This window comes from Astyanax mexicanus, chromosome 15 (assembly GCF_023375975.1).
Source record: "Astyanax mexicanus isolate ESR-SI-001 chromosome 15, AstMex3_surface, whole genome shotgun sequence".
NCBI lineage: Eukaryota > Metazoa > Chordata > Actinopteri > Characiformes > Acestrorhamphidae > Astyanax > Astyanax mexicanus.
In genome coordinates this window covers 5299655-5319838 of record NC_064422.1, presented here as the reverse complement: position 1 = coordinate 5319838, position 20184 = coordinate 5299655, and the positions used below count along the sequence as shown (strand labels likewise).

At 37.5% G+C, this 20184-nt stretch overlaps 2 protein-coding genes across 2 annotated transcripts; one reads left to right on the top strand and one right to left on the bottom strand.

The window, feature by feature from the left end:
- The first annotated feature begins 53 nt into the window (after positions 1–53).
- tfam (transcription factor A, mitochondrial) lies at positions 54–7800 on the top strand. Its single transcript, XM_007235379.4, has 7 exons — positions 54–293; positions 2816–2943; positions 3053–3123; positions 4568–4717; positions 5738–5833; positions 6932–6988; positions 7074–7800. Exons 1-7 carry the CDS (start codon positions 214–216, stop codon positions 7404–7406), a joined length of 915 nt encoding a protein of 304 aa, XP_007235441.3. The 5' UTR covers positions 54–213; the 3' UTR covers positions 7407–7800.
- Positions 7752–19770, bottom strand: zgc:171971 (uncharacterized protein LOC569690 homolog). Its single transcript, XM_049464770.1, has 9 exons — positions 19688–19770; positions 16185–16341; positions 14453–14499; positions 14198–14346; positions 12208–12332; positions 11982–12084; positions 10201–10475; positions 9957–10109; positions 7752–8612 (listed from the first exon to the last, which is right to left on the bottom strand). Exons 2-9 carry the CDS (start codon positions 16338–16340, stop codon positions 8460–8462), a joined length of 1161 nt encoding a protein of 386 aa, XP_049320727.1. The 5' UTR covers position 16341; positions 19688–19770; the 3' UTR covers positions 7752–8459.
- Between the last annotated feature and the right edge of the window lie 414 nt (positions 19771–20184).

Genomic DNA, 20184 nt, shown 5'->3' with positions numbered 1-20184 from the left:
TTTTATTTAGTGTTTTTGTAATATTACGCTGCTCCGTGTGTTTGTTGGGGTGTTCTCCCATAATGCAATGTGGCGTGAAGGCGCCTTTCGTGCAGGACGAGCGGCCTAATGTAGAGTAGAAACACTGACTAACTTACTTTATTTAAGGTTTTCTCCCTGCGTACTGTTACTTTCCAGTGGTGTAGGATTTACAGTGAGTGTATAGTGAGGACCATGGCTCCGTTCGGGCTAATATCGGTGGGTAATGCTCTGGTTCGGAGTCTGGGGCTGTTCTCCTCTGCAGCCACTTTAAGGTAGGTTAAGTAGCAGCAGCAGCAGCAGCATGTGCGGATATTATTATATAACTCACAGTTATTTCTCTTATAATACACCTGTAGCTAAATGGCTGTTTACTGCTAGTTAGTTAGCATTAAACTGCTGGAAAATGTTCTAACATGTTTTAAGGTTGACAGTGTAAACAAAATACTTTTAAATAACCTTTATTTAACATTTCCTGGTAAACTTATCAGTTAATGTTATTCTACATTCACAGTAACCCAAAAGAGCGTCACATATATATTAAAATCTATGCAAAAGTGCCTTAAAGCACTTTATCCAACATATTTACTATAAAGTGACATCTGCTGAACATTCTGAGACCATATAAATCACTGTGTTCATAAAAGAATATTGGAATACGAGTTTGTTAGAATCTGACACCTAGGGGTGGGCGATATGGCTCAAAACTAATATCTTCTATATTTTTTAGCTGACAGGCGACATAAGATGTAACTTATAGCTCAATATTGTATCATCCTTTAAAGTAATAACAAAAACACATGCTGAGACAAATCAACATGTTCCAAATTGTAAACAGGAGTCGGTGATATGGCCCACGATATTTCATGGTATATTTGCGATAACGATACTCTTGGTGATCTGACAAAACACAGCAACTGCAGTGTTACTGCAACAAAATAAAATAAAATTTTATTACTGCATACACTATGATATGGCACACCCCTAACTAAAATATAAAAAAAATGCTAGAATTTTATCAGATTTGTAACAGAAGTAAATTATACAGAATGTCATGATACTAATAATAATGTACTCCCAATATCTCCATATATCCAGGATTAAAGTAAAATGAATTATACTTTCAGATATAATCTGTCTCTAGTAGATATATAATGGGAAATAAGAACAACATGAATTTTTCCTTTGCTGAAAACAGCAAAAAATAAAAAAGTACCCTAATGTGATAATTAGGGGTGTGTGATATGGCACAATATTTCAGAGTATAATATCGTTCACGATATTCAAAAAGTTGCCAATATTATTGCATACTGCTAATACTGCTCCAGCCTCGGTGCTGGAGAAATTTAGGATTTATTTGGAGATATTGGGAGTGCATTATTAGTATCTAGATATTTTGGATCATTGACTTCTGTTACAAATCTGACAAAATCTTTGCATTTAAATATCTCAGTGAGCGGTGTGCCATATCATATCGTATGCAATAATAAAATAAATTTTTAATTTTGTTGCATTGTATTCTTAAAATATTTTTATCATCACAAAAAATCCCATGAAATATCATGATATTATTTTAGGGCCATATCGCCCACCCCTACTTTCTACACTGCTAGACCAACATGATACAGGTTATAAAAATAGAAACAAACAAGATGAACAGATATGTAATGTAAGTAGAGTTTATTACAAACTAGAGGTGGACCATTAATTAATTTTCTATCATATCGTATTACATTTTTTAATCATCACTGCTTAAAGTACATTGACCCAACTGTACATTTCATTACAGATAAAAAAACAGAAAAAATACTGTTAAATTAAATCATGTCTAGCAGATAATTCATATTAAACACTGTGCTCTGTGTATCTTCAGCTTCCTCTGCATAGCAGATGTCGTCTTGTGTTTAGGAAAGTGTGTTTGGGGTCGTTATTATGTTGGAGAACTGCTATGCAGTCGAGTTCCTGAAGGGACTGGAACATGCTCTGCTTCAATATTTAACAGTATGTTGAAATTCAGCTCTCCAATGCTAGAAGCACTCATACAGCCTAGACTATTATGCTACCACCACCGTGCTTGACTGTGAGCAAGGGATATTTCTCATCAAGTTTATCTTGGACTCGTTAGACCGCAGGACATAGTTGCGGTAAAACATGCTATTGGACTGCTGGATATATATTCTGAACACGTATGCTGACTTAATTTCTTTGTTCAACCATGGGATGGGTGGGCCTGTTCTGAATGAAACCTGTTCTGGAAACTATGACCTTGGCCAGCATCCTGTATATTAGGTTTAGGATGTTGGCAAAGTTTTTATAGCATAAAAAACTTTGACAACAATTATGTTTGTTACATCCTTAAAGAGTTTTCATTCTTACCATGAAGTGCCATGTTAAATATCCAGTGCCCAGTATGAGACAATTGTACCCAAAACACCAAATTTTAACAGGTCTGCTCCCCATGTAACGTCCGTCCGTCCGTCCGTCCATCCATCCATCCATCCGAGGTTAGCGATATGGCCCTAAAATACTTGAGGGTATTTAATAGCAAGCATAATGTTTGAAGGTTTTTTTGGTGTAATAATTTAATTAAGTTTAAATAAACAACAGCTTCATGTAATGAAGCAGAGAATCTACCACAAGACCAAATATCAGAAATAAATTTGAAAATAAAAGTGTATGTGTGTAAACTGCCAACATGATAAAATTGGATAGATGGACAGATGATCTTATCCTATATTTTTATTATTATTATTACTTGGATTTGAGCTTTGATTGTATCTGTTATTTGTGATTTCAGGTGCTCCAGCATTGCTCCAGCGTTAAAGCTGTTCTGCACCTCCGCCGAGAGTCGTCCAAAATCGCCGATCAGTGCATACTCGTACTATATGAAGGCTCAGTTTGGTGATTTCAAGAGACAATATCCAGGTAAACTGTGGTTAAACTCATTAATGATTCATTGTGTAATACTGTGCATTTGCATTAGTAGGTTTTTAATGTGCTTTTTGAATGCTCGATTTGATTGTGTGTGATACAGGTACCACACAGGTGGATATTGTCAAAAAGATCGCGCAGCAGTGGAACATACTAACTCCAGAGCAGAAGCGTGTAAGTCTGGGTTTGTTTTTAAAAGAAAGATATGTGTTGAATTTAAGCATAAATGTTTCTAGAAACTGCCTTATTGTCATTTCAATAAGTTCATTTGGAACTGGTCTTGTCTTGATTTTGGGGTGAGGTGGACCAAAGTGTCTTGTCTTTTTTTTTTTTGTTTAATTAATGATAACAAATGTAAAATGAATTAGAAACACATTTATTTCTGGTTTTCTATTTTCATTCTTTAAATTTTTTATGCAGTGAAAACTGACTACCGGTCTCGGCCTTGACGTGAACTTGACTACTAAAAACCTCTTGGTCTTGGTCTTGATTTAGACTTGACAAGTTCCAGTTTTGACTGCAACACTAACATTTATAGTGCAGTAGAGGTTTAAAAAATATCAATTCATTAAAGTATTAAAAACATGTAGATTTTTAATTATTACAGAGTGTCTGTGGATCCTTAATTTTTTAAAAGGTCTTAAAATGTCTTAAATCTGTCTCCCAAAGGTCTTAATAATTGTACATAATATTAAAAATAAACATAATATTGATATTGTGTGTTTTTGGCCACCTACAATTTTGTTTCTGAGTGGTATTAAAATCTTAAATTGAATTTCCCTAAACCTGTAGATACTCTGTATTACTTTACATGTAACGATTGGTGTCAGGCAGTGGTTCATCTAGTGTTAAGTAGAAATCCTGCCTACTAGATAGCAGTGATGTTAGGTCCCACTGTTCTGATTGGGTAGAAAGTCTTCTGTTATTTACTTAAGTGTTTTAATACTTTGACGGTTTTCTTAAATCTCAGTATATTGACTTGGTTATAGTATCGCAGTATGTTGAGATATATTGCCCTGAGTAGGGGTGTGCCATATCATATCGTACACGATAATATCGCCAAAGTTTTTAATATTGTGAACGATATTTTACCCTGAAATATCGTGCCATATCACCCGTCCCTAATTATCACATCAGGGTACTACTCTTTTGCTGTTTTTAGCAAAAGAAAAATTCCCACTGTTCTCATTTCCCATAATATATCTACTAGAAACAGATTCTGTCCAGTATCATTCATTTTTTTTTGCCATGACTTTCTGGATTATAGACTTTTGTTACAAATCTGATACATTTCTTGTATTTTTTAATATCTCAGTTAGGGGTGTGCCATATATCATATACAGTAAGAAAATGTAATATTCATTTTGGTGCAGTAGTGCATTCTTGAAATCATTTTTTAAATACAGTATTTCGTCATATCATCAAGAGTATCGTTATCGCGATAATACCATGAAATATCGTGATATTATTTTAAGGCCATATCGCCCACCCCTAGCCCCGAGTTGTTATACCAATGTATCGTAACGCCAGTTTCTTGGCGGTACACAGCCCTGCTTTGCAGTTGTCAGGTGTAAGTTGAGCATATTGAGTGCTTAATCAATCTGTCTTCCTCCTGTAGCCGTTTGAAGAGTTGTCCTCAGCCTCTAAAGAGCAGTACAAGGTTAATCTGAAGAACTACATGGAGCAGCTGACCCCTGCCCAGGCTAAAGCTCTAGAAGAGAAGAAAAGACAGAAGACAGCAAAAAGAAATTCCATCCGGAAGAAGAGGGTGAGTGAATGCTCTCTATCTATCTCAAATATCTCTGTACTCTCTCAATATATACACAGTATCAGTTTTGGACACACCTTCTCATTCAATATTGAATTATTATTATTTATTTTTTATTTCCCAACATTCTAAATGAATACGGAAGTCATTCAGACTATGAAGGCATATATAAGAAATCATTTAGTAGGTGGCTTTTATTTCAGGTGAGATGAACTTATCCTGTGCAACAGAGGTAAATCTTGCTCCTCCTTTCTTAATGAGTCAGTCCTTTCCTAATGCCAGTTTCATCATAGTGTTTTAATAGTCTGCAGATGCAAAGTTCTTAAAATGTTTCAGATTTTACCTCATAAAGCTGACTGAGAAAATCCAGCAGAGATGTGCAAAACTGTTCATCTAAGCAAGAGGTGCTACTTTGAAGTATCTAAAATATTAAAAAACATATTACTAAATAATCCCGTATGTGTTCCTTCATAGTTTAAATGACTTTAATATTAATCTACAGAACATTTAAAAAAAAAAAATGAAAAAATACTAAATTTAAGGTGTGTCCAAACTTTTGCCTTTGTGTGTGTTCATAGTTATCCTGTAATTGTAGATATTTTTAATGATTATTTTGACTAGTCAAAAAGCATCAGATTTACATAGCACAACCCACATCTTAGCCAATTGTAGCTTAGCTTAGCCAAGCCTAGTTTAGTTTAGTTTAGCTTAGCTTAATTGGCGTGTTCTGTTGAGTTATACTAATCAATATGTGCTACTTAGCATTCACACACAACCACAGTTTTTACTTATTAGCACCCATTCAAACAGTAAAGCATTTATAAGTAAAACTTATAAATATCATATCAAATTCTCATTAAACAGCTTATTTTTATAGGTATTTTATTACCAATCCAGATACCTTAATAATTATACCACTTTAAGTTTAAGTCATAGTCATTTCATTCTAAAGTGTTGATTGATTAATGCTTTTGTAAACACCAGAGCATGCAACATGTGTTTCCATTTTCATTTCTGTAGGAACAGAACAGTCTCGGGAAGCCAAAGGGTTGCAGGACAGCCTTCAATATTTTCATGGCAGAGCACTTTGAGGAAGCAAAAGGAAATACTTTGCCGGTAAAATGTTGTGTATATATACATGATTGCAGGTGCAAGCTGTTTTGTTATTGTTTCAGCTTTCTAACAATTGAGACTAGACTTGGGTTAACCTAATACTGTTAACACTAAAAACCCTAATATTTTGTCATGATTGATGACTGTTATAAAATCAAGAAGAGCACAGTGTCTCTCATTGTCTAAACCACTGGAAACAAAAGTGAGTAAACCCCTAGGTGAAAATGGCCATTATGCCCAAGTATCCATTTTTCCTCCCCAGTTTCATTAGACTTGTTAGTGTTACATGGGGAGCAAGCCTGTTAAATTAGGTGTTTTTGGTACAATTTTCTCATCCTCAAAATGAAGAAGGAGGAGCACAAAGTCTCTAACCTTATTTTAAGGGCACAGTAAACTTACACTGTTATACAAGTTGTACAATATAACTACTTTATATTGTACCCAATGTCATATCTTCAGTGTTGTCCCAAAAAAGTTATATATATTTATATATATAACATGCATAAATACATACATAAATAAATTGGAGCAGCCTGGTGGCCAATCTTCATTAATTGCACATTGCACCAGTAAGAGCAGAGTGTGAAGGTTCAATTAGCAGGGTAAGAGCACAGTTTTGCTCAAAGTATTGAAATGCACACAACATTATGGGTGACATACCAGAGTTCAAAAGAGGACAAATTGTTGGTGCACGTCTTGCTGGAGCATCTGTGACCAAGACAGCAAGTCTTTGTGATGTATCAAGAGCCACGGTATCCAGGGTAATGTCAGCATACCACCAAGAAGGACCAACCACATCCAACAGGATTAACTGTGGACGCTGTAAGAGGAAGCTGTCTGAAAGGGATGTTCGGGTGCTAATCCGGATTGTATCCAAAAAACATAAAACCACGGCTGATCAAATCACGGCAGAATTCAATGTGCACCTCAACTCTCCTGTTTCCACCAGACGTGTGTGTGTGTGTGTGTGTGTTTTACAAAAATGTAAAGGGTTCACTCACTTTTGTGAGATGTATTTTAAAGTAGACAAACTGAATAAAACCTTGATTTAAAATTTTACTGTTCAAGTTTAATTAATTAAAATCTAATTTCTTCTTTCAGGACAAAATGAGAAATCTGCAGGAAACATGGAAAAGTTTTGACGCATCACAGAAACAGGTAGGTAAAAAATGGGCAGTGTTTTCATTTCCAGTGCATGAGCGTGTTATGACTTATCTGACCACATGACCACTTTTGTGTTCAGGTGTATGTACAGCTAGCGGAGGACGACAAAGTTCGTTACAAAAACGAGATAAAGGTGTGGGAGGAGCACATGTCTGAACTGGGGAAGGAGCATCTCATTCGGAAGAAGGTACAGAAGAAGACAGCGGTGAAAAAGGATAGCAAAAAGAAGGCCAAAGTAAAGAAAAGCACAGCGAAAGGAAGAACTGCGAAAGGAAGCACAGCGAAAGGAAGAACTGCGAAAGGGAGCACAGCAAAAGGGAGCACAGAAAAAGGAAGCACAGTAAAAGAAAGTACGGCAAAAGAAAGTACAGTGAAAGGAAAGGCCGGCCGTCCTGCTGCTAAACGAGCTTAAGACCGAGAAGATATAGTTTATAAAAGGCAAGCTCCGTCCTGAATAAAACTGCGTGTTTTTGAAGGGAGACTTTTCTGTATGTGCTGCTTAGCTGTAGCATACATAAGATGAAGCGACTCAAACTGTGACTGAACGTTAACGGCCAGTTGGTTGGTCAAGAATTTGCATAAACACCTGCTCCACATGCAGTGTGCAAGTCCAGCTGTGTTTATACTGACTACTACATTTCCACTCATCGTGAAGACCCCATATATCAAACTGCAGTGTTTGTTTTCATACCAGATTTAACCTTCATTTTGCTTCATAGATTAGCGCTTGTGTATTGTGCTCAACAATAGAGGAGGCCTGTTTTGTATCATATCTTCATTACTCAATAAATACATTTTCTACAAAAGCTGTTAAGAGTATTATTTTTACAGTACAACACAACATTAAATGAAATTAAATAATTACAACATTGTCAAAGAACAATTGTACACTGTAAGAAATGTAAGTATTTACAGACTTAATTTACATTTTCATACAGCGTAAGTTTTATTTGGGAAGGTGGAGTAATACATATTACACACATCCTTTGTAGAATAGTAATATAGTAGTGGTAAGAAATTTTGGCCTAAATGACTGTGATGGGAGTGCCTACTTGATTTATACACCACTATCAAGACCCCCACCCCATAGAAGAATAACTGACCTTATAACCAACTTGCGGTAATAATTAACTATTAGTTGCATTTATATAATTAGCTTAAACAGTTTAATAATATAAAATTAGGAGCTACTTAATACTTTTAGAATTGACCTATCTGTCTTCCTATAGCTGCCTACTGATGCTTTGCACCTCTAATGTGTTTGCCACATATCTGGTATCTGATATTTGTACCATGTTAAATTAATTATATGGCTCCTCATTTGCTTCTATATACGTCAGAAAAAAAATGATAAAAAAATAAATTAAAAAAAATAATTTTACATGATGTGACAGAATATTTATCCTATAACCTATATATAAAACTGTTTCTGTCTGAAAAAGGATTTACACTTTCACACATGAATCTAAAACTTGGAGAGTGACTGTGTGGGGGGGGTTGTTTTGACCCCCTGGAGGAGAGCCTCAAAGTCAGGCGAGCACACCAACTTGTGTGTGACGTTGCCGAGCACGGTCATGTCTCCAGTCAGACCCTCCGTGAGACGCACAGACACTAGTTGCTGTGGAAAAATGAATACACACACAAACATCACACTGTTTCTCAATAATGCAAGAATCATAAGAAAGTAGGGCTGCACAACCTATTGTTTTAAAAAGCTGACTAGTATCTTTTTTTATTGTTCTTAAGGCTTATTAATGCTAAACATTAAATGCAGATATGGATACAGATGGAGCCTTCTGTCTGTACTCTTAATTTCTGTACTTACAGATACAGGCAGTACAAAGCAGTAACACTGAAAAATATAGAAGGCGGTGCAATTGTTTTACTTCAATTTTATTTTATTTAATATTATTTTTCAAGTAAATTGAGTATACAGTGGCTTGCAAAATAAAATCCAGTGCAATCATGTAAAGGCCTCAGTGGTTTGTTATAGAGAACCATAGTGAACAAACAGCATCATGAAGACCAAGGAACTCACCGGACAGGCCAGAGAACTTTTTGGCCTAAATGCAAAGCCCTATCTGTGGTGGAAAAGTAACAATGCTCATTACCCTAAACACACCATCCCCACTGTAAAACATGGTGGTGGCAGCATCATGCTGTGGGGATGTTTCTCTTCAACAAGGACAGAAAAGCTGGTCAGAGTTAATGGTAAGATGGATGGAAATGAATACAGGACAATCCTGAAAGATAACCTGTTTGAGGCGGAAAAAGACTTTGAGACTGGGAAGGAGATTCACCTTCCGGCAAGACAATGACCCTACATATACAGCCAAGGCTACAGTTGAATGGTTTAGATCAGGGGTGTCCAAACTACGGCCCGCGGGCCATTTGCGGCCCGTTTCCTTTTTTGGAGCGGCCCGCGAGGTATTTTAGAAATAGAATGAAAGTTGGCCCGCTGTTAAGCAGGTTTTTATAATGTGAGATTCAAAGTTTGAACGCTAATCTAACCATCTAACCTGTTCGAGCTTGAGCTTGAGAAATGTCATGAGAAGCACCCCAAAAGACATGCAGAGAAAGGTGGCTTTACTAAGAATTGATATAGGGAGGGCTGAATACTTTTGCATGTCACACTTTTCAGATATTTATTTGATTAAAATTGTGAAAACCATGTGTACTTTTCATTCCACTTCACACTTATGCAATGCTTTGTATTGGTCTATCACTTAAAATAATAATAAAATACATTTAAGGTTGTGGTTGTAAGGTGACAAAATGTAAAACAGTTCAAGGGGTGTGAATACTTTTGCAAGCCACTGTAAATAAGCCTTAACTGCAAATATATACTTATTTAGGGTTCTTAAGATGTGTGGTGTTAGGTTTGCTTCTTTTATTTTACAGTGGAATCATGAGGCTAGTATTATAAATTATTTTCTTTCACTGCTTGATGCTTGAGGCTCACCTGCAGAAATGAAAACGCTGCTCCTTCAGAGACGTCCAGCGTAATATCCCCCATAGCCAGCTGTACTTTGCCAGATTTCCTGATTTGCAGCCTTCCTATCAGTCCTTCTGAGAAGTCTGAGAGTACCGGCACAGCCTCCTTCTCCCCCGGATCCTGAAACACAGCAGTTCAAAACATTTATGTGTAAAATGTAGATGGAATCAGATATGCTGGATTAATCAGACTGAAGATAGAAATGGCTCACCTGTGCTTTGGAATAAGACGTCTGCTTGTCCTCAGGCTTCTCCTTACCCTCTTTTTTGGATGATTTATCAGAACTACTGGCTTTCTGGGGGCCGGGAATGGTATCAGGAAGCTGGATGAACAGAAGCTCCTCTTTGTCTGAAACGCTTAAGTTCTGGAAAAGATCTCCAACCGTAGAAGGCTGATCACCTGCGTGAAATTGGTTTGTACACGGCAACTCCCGGCGTTCTGTTCTTGGTGACTTTAAACAGGTGTGATGAGGTGATTCCTCCTTTACTGTTGAAACAGAGTCATTTATTATTAAGACAAGCTGAACTTTAACAAAATGAACTTTTGAACATTTAGTCATTTCAGTGCTAACTAGAAAAGAACATTTTCTGAAGGAAACACAGAATGGTTTCATAGATAAATAAGTGGATTAAGGAGTATAAAAAATAAGTAAATACATAACTATTGTCAACTATACTGTTTTTTGTGTTATTAAGCACCAGCAGTGCTAGAATGCACATACAGGGTTGGACAATGAAACTGAAACACCTGGTTTTAGACCACAATAAGTTATTGTCCCGACAGACAGTTCTGGTGGAAACAGGAGAGTTGAATTCTGCTGTGATTTGATCAGCCGTGGTTTTATGTTTTTTGGATACAATCCGGGTTAGCACTTGAACATCCCGTTCAGACAGCTTCCTCTTACAGCGTCCACAGTTAATCCTGTTGGATGTGGTTGATCCTTCTTGGTGGTATGCTGACATTACCCTGGATACCGTGGCTCTTGATACATCACAAAGACTTGCTGTCTTGGTCACAGATGCTCCAGCAAGACGTGCACCAACAATTTGTCCTCTTTTGAACTCTGGACTGTCACCCATAATGTTGTGTGCATTGCAATATTTTGAGCAAAACTGTGCTCTTACCCTGCTAATTGAACCTTCACACTCTTTCTGCTCTTACTGGTGCAATGCGCAATTAATTAAAGATTAAAGATTAGCCACCAGACTGCTCCAATTTAGCTATGAAACCTCCTACACTAAAATGACAGGTGTTTCAGTTTCATTGTCCAACCCCTGTACATACATTCATAAAAACAAACACACACAGAATCAAATATCAACCTGTGCTATCACAATCACTACCAGTGTTGAAGTTCAAAAAATACATACAAACATACACAAACTAGACATGTGTAAGACTGAAACAAATAAATCCACTGTACATCAATAAAGTATTAGCATAAATAAATACTAGAGCTGGGCGTTTAATTAAATTAAATCGATTTTTCTTCCCCTACTAAAATCTCCTAAAAGTTGCTAGAAGTCGCTAAATGACGTCATTGCCTAATTTGCATAATACATGTTTTTGAAGAGTGAGTGAGTAAAAAACACTAAATATGTAAGGAGGGAGGGAGAGAGGGGCGGGGCTAAGCTTAGGGTAGCGTCGGCGGTGAAAATTAAAACTCGATTTTCATAAAAACACATCGTCCTTAACTGTAAATTCGAATTAATCGATAAAATCGATTAATCCCCCAGCTCTAATAAATACCCAAACATACTCAAATACATCTACATGTGCTCTTATACTCACTACAAGTGAGGAAATACACCAACACACACACATGCCGCTATTTTCATTATTATATTCATTATTTCACAATATTTCCTGTTCACTTTTATTTAGATGTTGCCATACTGAGGGAAAACCTATTTTATACCCTGGAGGAAATCTCAGTCAGTCTGGTCCTCAGATGTACAGTAGTGGTTTGGGTTAAAGTAAAGTGTAACTTACATAAGGTAGCTGTGTCTGCTGTAAGAAAGTTGCATGACTGATGGAGTGGGAGCCTTATCGGTCTGTGTTTGGGGTCGTTTTTCAGGCCTGGATCGTCTAAGAACTACAACATAACAAAAATCAATAATTAGTCATTCAATACTATTAATTATAATGGTACTAATAATTATAATAAGAATAATAATTTTAAATGAAGCACTGTAGTAATAGTGTGACCCAAACTTGCATCGTCTCGCTGGAGCTTTTGTAGAATTTCAGCTTCTCCATCCTCAGAAACATTCTTCTCCTTTTTAATACACTTGGTAACGAGTGCAGGATCACAGTCGCTCAGACTTGTGCTCCCCCAACTTCCTGTAAATCAAAATGTTAGCATTATCATTTCAATACGTGTTTAATTAGGGCTGTCAACAATAACGTGTTAAAGCATGCTATTCATCTGGAAACAAAATGATTAGCATCACAGCGCCCTCGGAGGAAAGCGCAGCAACTCGGTTCCAATACATCAGCTCACAGACGCCTTGAATGACTGCTGAATGACATCACCCTAGAAGTGACGAGAGGAAAGAGCGCCATCTACCCACCCAGAGAGAGCAAAAGGCCAATTGTGCTCTCTCAGGGCTCTGGCAGCTGATGGCAAGCTGTATTTCTGGGATTTAAACCAGCAATCTCCCGATCATAGTGGCAGCACCTTAATCCACTGGACCACTCAGAGTGATTATTTTATTTATTGATTTAATCATAATTATTTATTTAATTAATTATTAATATAAAGTAAGTTCATGCTGATAAATAATATGTTTAATATGCTTTTCCACTAACTGGATAGATTATACCTCAATAACCACGGAAGAGAAGCTGAAAACAGAAGTTGAAGCTGAAATTTTCCAGAACTATAGATTACAATGCGGTTGATTAAAAATTAGAATCTTAAAATTATTATTGCCTACTTTTGTTGCTTTATTTAAATTCATAAACGGCACAGACAAGCTCACACTGTGAAACAAACAATCGGACATTAGAGGTTAGATCGGGCCCAAAAAATCCGACCCGACCCAGCCCGAGCCCGTGCACATTCTGCCCAAGCCCGACCCAACCCGAACCATAAACTGTCATTATGAGCCCGAGCCCGACCCGACCCGCCCCATAAACTGGCTGTTTTCGGGCTGTTTGAATGAGCGAAATATGATCAGAATTATGTTAATTAACACTGTAACATAGAAGCATAGAACTATTATTTAATTAAAAAGTTTTTTAAGAACAGCTACACACAGTGCTGCAAGTCAAACGTGGAGGAGTTCACATGGGAGAGAGAGAGAGAGAGACACACAGAGAGAGAGAGAGAGACACAGAGAGAGAGAGAGAGAGAGAGAGAGAGAGAGAGAGAGAGAGAGAGAGAGAGACACAGAGAGAGAGAGAGAGAGAGAGAGAGAGAGAGAGAGACACACAGAGAGAGAGAGAGAGAGAGAGAGAGAGAGAGAGAGAGACACAGAGAGAGAGAGAGAGACACAGAGAGAGAGAGAGAGAGAGAGAGAGAGAGAGAGAGAGAGAGGGAGACACACAGAGAGAGAGAGAGAGACACAGAGAGAGAGACAGAGAGAGATTTGGTGTTCTGGTGTATGAGCTACTCACAGGTAAAGGTTCTCACACACTGTATCTCCTGTTTCTATTTTATCTCCTCATGCTCATATTCTAGTCCCATACATAATTCTGCAGCTCTCTCAGTGTTTTCTGTCGTATTTTGCGGAAACAGCGTTTATATATAAATTAGTTTTTTCACTTTCAGTTTTCGTTATTTGGTTCGTTTTCGTTAACAATAATAGTTGGTTACTTAGCAACATTGGGATTATCACACCAGAGTTTTATTTAAAAATAAAAATATAATTAAAAAACAGATGCCTACATCTCAGACTATTTTCTGGAGCCCGACCCGACCCGAGGAATGTGGTGGTAAATCTCGACCTGATTTCGGGTCGGGCCTCAGGTCAGGTCGGGTACGGGCAGACAATCTAAGCTCTATCGGACATAGCTGAATGTGTTAAAGGTTTTTTTTTTATTCTGTACCATCTTTATCTGTTATGCATTAGGAGATGGTTTTAGTGTTTTTTTTATCATTCAGAGAATCAGATATTTGTTTAATTTTAACAGCCTTGCTGTCCAAATAAGTAGCTCTTTTAAAATGTTTTTAATTAATGTTTTATTATTTTTTGTTATTATACCTATTTTCCTGATGGTGTCTGCTGGACCTTGTTCAAAAATGGAGTGGGACTGAATAGTCTGAGGTCTTTCTCTTCGTTTGCGTTCTCTCTGCCTGTCCTCTCTCTCTCTCCTCTCCTTCTTCGGTGCAGTGTGGGCCTCTTCCTTTAACCTTCATCAATCAAATATGATCAAAGTGTTAAGCACTAAATTAATACTCATCAACACATACATGTGATACATATTACAAAGTTTTAATACTACTACAGTTTACTTACTCATCTTTGCTTTTGCGAACAGAATGGACGTTTGGTACAAATGTTTTCTGTATGGAAGGGAAAACATCATTTTAACGTTTGTATACAGTGTATATAATGAGTAAACGCTTAAAGTGGAGTAAAAACAATAATTCTGTGTAGAAACATGACAAGCCCGATCATTTGAAGTAAGTCTGATACAATTTGAATCGACTGATACAAACATGGTCCACCCACAATAACTTCCTGACTGCATACACTTTTTAACCAATACATTTCCATGATTTTTTTCATGACTTTTCCATGCCATTTTAAAAAACATCAGTGCAGACATGGACAATAAAACCAAGAATCAACTAAAACTATAATTAATTGATTATATTAGGCCTAAAATAAAGCTGAGAAAAATAATGACACACAATATTTAATAATAAAATGTGTGTCAAAACCTGAGAGCTCCATTGTGAAGGGCTAAATTACTGAATTAACTCTGAGCTGCTGTATTTGTTAGCTCAAAATAGATTTTCTCAGTCGATAAACTGAAACTCAGATTTGTAGACCAAATTTTATGACTTTTTGAAAATGTTCTGGGTGTTTTTATTTTTCTAAAACTTATCCAGATCTGGAAATTGCTATTTTAAAGTTCAATGACTTTTCCAGTTTTTTTTTTTTGTTGTGACTGTACGAACCCTGACTTAATAAAGAAAAATGATTTCATATACAAGGAGAACTCAATGCAGCTGATTCTTTATATTACATAGTAAGGACATTTGTGTTTGGTAGATTTGGTATTTCTTTGTTGTAATAATGCTTCTTGACTATAAGTGTTATACTGTTAAAAAAACTGTTCATTTTGCTTTTAAATGGTGCCAGATTTGTAAGGAAAATGAATTTGTGGGATGAGCAGCAGAGCTGAGTATATGAGTTAAACCCATAAAAAAATTGCCAAATCTTCTCTGCCACACAGGTTATTCTGCTGTTGCTATAGAAGCTTGTTTTGAGCTCCAGGTGAGCATGATCTCTGCTAGAGTGGTCAGTAGGTGTCTGCTCCATAAATTGACATTACGCCACAATTGGATGATCTGGATAGAGCTTGTGTGATAGGGCAACTTAAAACTGGTGTTCTTTAAAACCAAGTTGCGCCATTATTTGGAGTAAGCCCTGGTCCCAGTATCTCCAACTTGAAGGTTAGGTTGCATATAACGGGGGATATAAACAGAAACAGGGTGTGAAGTGGGCATCCCTTGAAGATGACACCCCAAAAAGATCCTTAAATACCGAACGAATCAATGGCAGAAAAAGCTGTCTGACATTGGCATTGGCCGCACCCCACAAATTCAGCTCTGCTGATCATCCCACAAATACATGTTCCTTACAAATGTAGCTCCATTTAAAAGAGAACTTAAAAAAAGGCTTTCCAACAGTATTTATTGCCAAACACAAATGTCCAAATTTTTTGTGCTATGTTTATGTAAGTTTACACTGTTGTGGAGTTAAAAACCCTTTATCGTCACTAAGTTTTTGACAAGACACGACAAGACAAGACAAGATGTATTGCCTCAGTGCCCAGGGAGCAGTGAGGGTTAAGGCCATTACTCAAGGCCCAGGGCTCCAGACTAATACCATCCTAGGGATGTTAAAAATAGCCCACGGGATGAGCTCTGATTAAAGCTCTTTCAGGATGTTTCAGGGCGTCTATAGAGAGTTAAACTAACTAAAACATGTTATTTCAGTGTGAATGGTTATAAGTGACCTTTTTATATCCACCCAGCGTAAGATCCCTAGAGCGCAGAGATGTGAGTCTGCCCGGAGTTGGAGGGCTCAGTAACGGTCGACCCGGCAGTCCTCTTCCCAGTGCGAACGGTGGCCGCAAAGGTCCAGACTGGCTGCCCTCACTGGGCTCTGCCATCCTGTAAAACACACACCAATCAGAAGGCGTTGAAGCACAAAGCAGATACAACACTGATTAATTTGTAAACATAAAACATCTGACAGTTAATACAGATATTTTTAGTACATTAACGCCACCTGCCTAATACTAAGTAGCTCCTCCTTGTACCATAACTGCTTATTTTACCATTCTTGACTGCTAAGACACGACAAGACAAGACAAGACAAGACAACTCTTTACACCAGGGGTCGGCAATAGATGTGGCCCGCAAGCATGAAACATCTGTCCCATATGGTTGTTTGAACTATAATGAAGGATAATAAAAAAAATAAAAATAAAAAAATAAAATCTCGTTTTTTTTCCACATGTTTTTGGACTTCCTATCTCCTTATAAGGGCGTTTTTTCCCGGCCGTGTCCAGAAAATTCACTAGCCAGGGCAGCAGTAGTGTATTGGACCGTGACCCTGACGACACGGGTTCGATCCCGTGTGAGGAGCAGTGTGTTTATTTACTCCATTCCATTACACTTAATTTTCCAAAACAGATTTTTTTTTTTGTGGCCCGCCACGTAATGGCTTGGAAAATATCTGGCCCACGGCCAAACAATTGCCGACGACGGCTATATACCATACTTGTGCTAGGCACAGTTGAACCATGGCCTTCACTCTCACTTCAACTCATTTGTACACACATGTACACACTAGTTCAGGGGTGTCCAAACTTTTTTTGTTGGGGGCCAGAAGGAGAAATATATTTGAAGTCACGGGCCACAGACTCTGTAATTAAATAAATAATGAAATATACCACTTATAATACTTTTTCCTGATTATTTTATTTACACACCATTTTACTTGACTTACTATCTTTATCTTTGACAGTGTTGTGTAAACTAAGATTTTTCAAATTGATGTTTAATTTCATGATGTCTCTTAATATTAAACTCCTTAATTACGGCTCTTTGGCCCGTTTTTCTGCGCTAGAAATGCGCACTCTCTCCGCTTTTAGACTCTTTGGCCTGATTTTCTGCGCTAGAAATGCGCACTCTCTCCGCTTTTAGACTCTTTGGCCTGATTTTCTGCGCTAGAAATGCGCACTTTCTTCGCTTTTAGACTCTTTGGCCTGATTTTCTGAGCTAGAAATGCACACCCTCTCCGCTCTTAGACTCTTTTGCCCCGTTTTTCTGCGCTAAAAATGCGCACCCTCTCCACTTTTAGACTCTTTGGCCCGTTTCTGACACCTAGCGTTCAAACTTTGAATCTCACATTATAAAAACCTGCTTAACAGCGGGCCAACTTTCATTATATTTCTAAAATACCTCGTGGGCCGCTCCAAAACAGGAAACGGGCCGCAAATGGCCCGCGGGCCGTAGTTTGGACACCCCTGCACTAGTTACACTAAGTGTGAGCCTCGTGGCAAACCCTAGTGAAACTTGTAAAACCTCCTGAGGTAGCCCACTGCGGAATTTAAAAAGCATTATTCTGATTCAGGGGCATTCTCTTTCAGCTTTAGCTTCTTTACAGGTGATCTGATGTTTGGTTCAGAATCTGCATGTATAATTAAAACTGTCACTTTTGGTCCTGTTTTGTCCCATCTGTGTTTCTCAAACAGTGGTTCTCAAAAGGTCTGTTTTCGTTCACCATGGGCCCTATTTTAGTGATCTATAGTGCACCGGTCAATTGGGCATCCCGCAGCTTTATTTAGTGCGTGTCGCTGTGTGTTTGGTAACAAGAGGCCGATAAAAATATGCCTTGTGCAGCTCAAAATGCACAAAAGGCATGTACTTATTCTCTTAATTAATCATGGGTTTGGTTTGGACGTAACATGAAATAAACCAATCAGTGTGCCAGTTGTCATTCTCTTTAAGAGTCAGGTGCACTCTGACTTTGGCATGTTGGTATCTTAACAGTGAGGCGCTTTGTATGCCTTAGCAGAGGATACTGACCTGCGAGCATTTTTTTATGTTTTGCTAAGATAGTTTCCATTTCTGGGACACATGATGCAGTGATAAAAAGGGGGTTCCATTAAATTGTGATAAACCCTAGCTACACATCCTCTCGAGGATTAATGAGGGTGTATCCAGTTCACTATTGGATGAGTGGCTATATACGAGAGTCCCATAGGACCCCATTGGCTTTGAGCGAAAATAAATGTAAGCTTTAATGACTAAAAAAAAAAGCGGAAACCTTTATCATCATTAATGTCCCATTATTACCCTTATAAGGCCAAGAGGGTTCAGTAAAAGTTGTGCACCTTCTAAAAAATTTACAAGATCAATTACCCAACCCACTTATTGGGACTCCCCTATCACCCCAATGATGCCCCGACACCAGGAGAGTGAAGACTAGAACATGCCTCCTCCGATACATGTGAATTCATCCACCGTCTCTTTTTAAACTGCTGCTGATGCATCATTGCCACTGTGCCCTTGGAGGAAAGCACAGCAACTCAGGTGGGGACATGAGGGGAGGGAGGCCAATTGTGCTCTCTTAGAGCTCTGGCAGCTAATGGCAAGCTGCATGACCTGGATTCGAATCAGAGGAGCAGATTTTAAGGTTTTTCTATGTGGGACCATTTCTTGAGGGAATAAACAATGAAACGGCCAAATTTCAAATCAGGATTTTTTTTTGTAAACTATGTAGTTTCGATTGCCCTTTTCATAGGGTTTTGGATTCTGGGTCGAGCCAGGACTGCAATGCTCTTAACTAAAAGTATCCCTTAATTAAGTGTGCCAAAATTTTCTGATGTTTTTAATATTTATCTAGGATGTAGAAAATAAATTTAATAAAGAAAGAAAGAAAGAAAAATGTTGAATAAGCAGGTGTGTCCAAACTTTAGACTTGTTCTTGAACATCAATGTTGTTTTAATGCATTCCACAGTTTGTACTCTGGGGATCTGTAGAGCTGCATCATACTTGTTTATGATGAAGATAAAAATTCTCAATATATGTGTAGTTAATATTCCTGTATTCTTGCTGGTCATATAATGCTAGCTATCTATTAACCTGTGTAGTTAAAGGTAGTGAATAACAGCTAAACTGTACTATACTGTCACTGTAGAACGTTTTTTTTATATAGCTCTGAACTAAATGCAGGATATGAAATATGAAGAATACATAAATACATAACTGTAACCAGATAATATCTTTAATACTGTTATAATATATTTTACACTCCAGCTGTTTCTGCAGTATTAAACAGGTTCAGTTAGCAGCAGCTAAAAACACACTTATATAACAGCTAAACAGCCCAAGAGCTCAACTTCCCCAACGATTTACACGCGACTAAAGACACTAACAAAAAAGAAACATGCTTATTGACATTAATGATCGATTAAATCGGGTAAATTGATGATATTGGGTACATACCTATCCTTTATAACATGTTTATTACCGCCAGTTCCTCAACCAGAGCCGCTTCACTAAGAGACTGCCCACTTCCTGAATCCATATTACACCAGAAAATAACTGAACCGCTAGAGGGAGCCCGCGAGCGAGCCCTCATTGAATGGAGGTGAATGGGGCTAATCGGCTAAAACTTCAATTAAAAAATAGTGTCTAAATACGTCTACAGGAAATGTATTTAATCTTGGAAATAATAAATAAGTATCTCGCCAAAACCGCAAAGAAAACTTACTTTTATAATTTAGTTTTTCTACAGTAAACGGATTTCAGGCAGTAAAGGCGCTAGCATTATTGCTATAGTGTGCTGTTTGAATGATTGACTGTTTTTTTAACTGAGTTAAAAAGCTTTTTTATTATGTCTCCAATACTGAAACATTTATCATCGTTATATGTTGATGAAATGAGTATCATTTTAAGCATAAACATTATCAAACATTTATAAACTATGATTTTGCTCAATT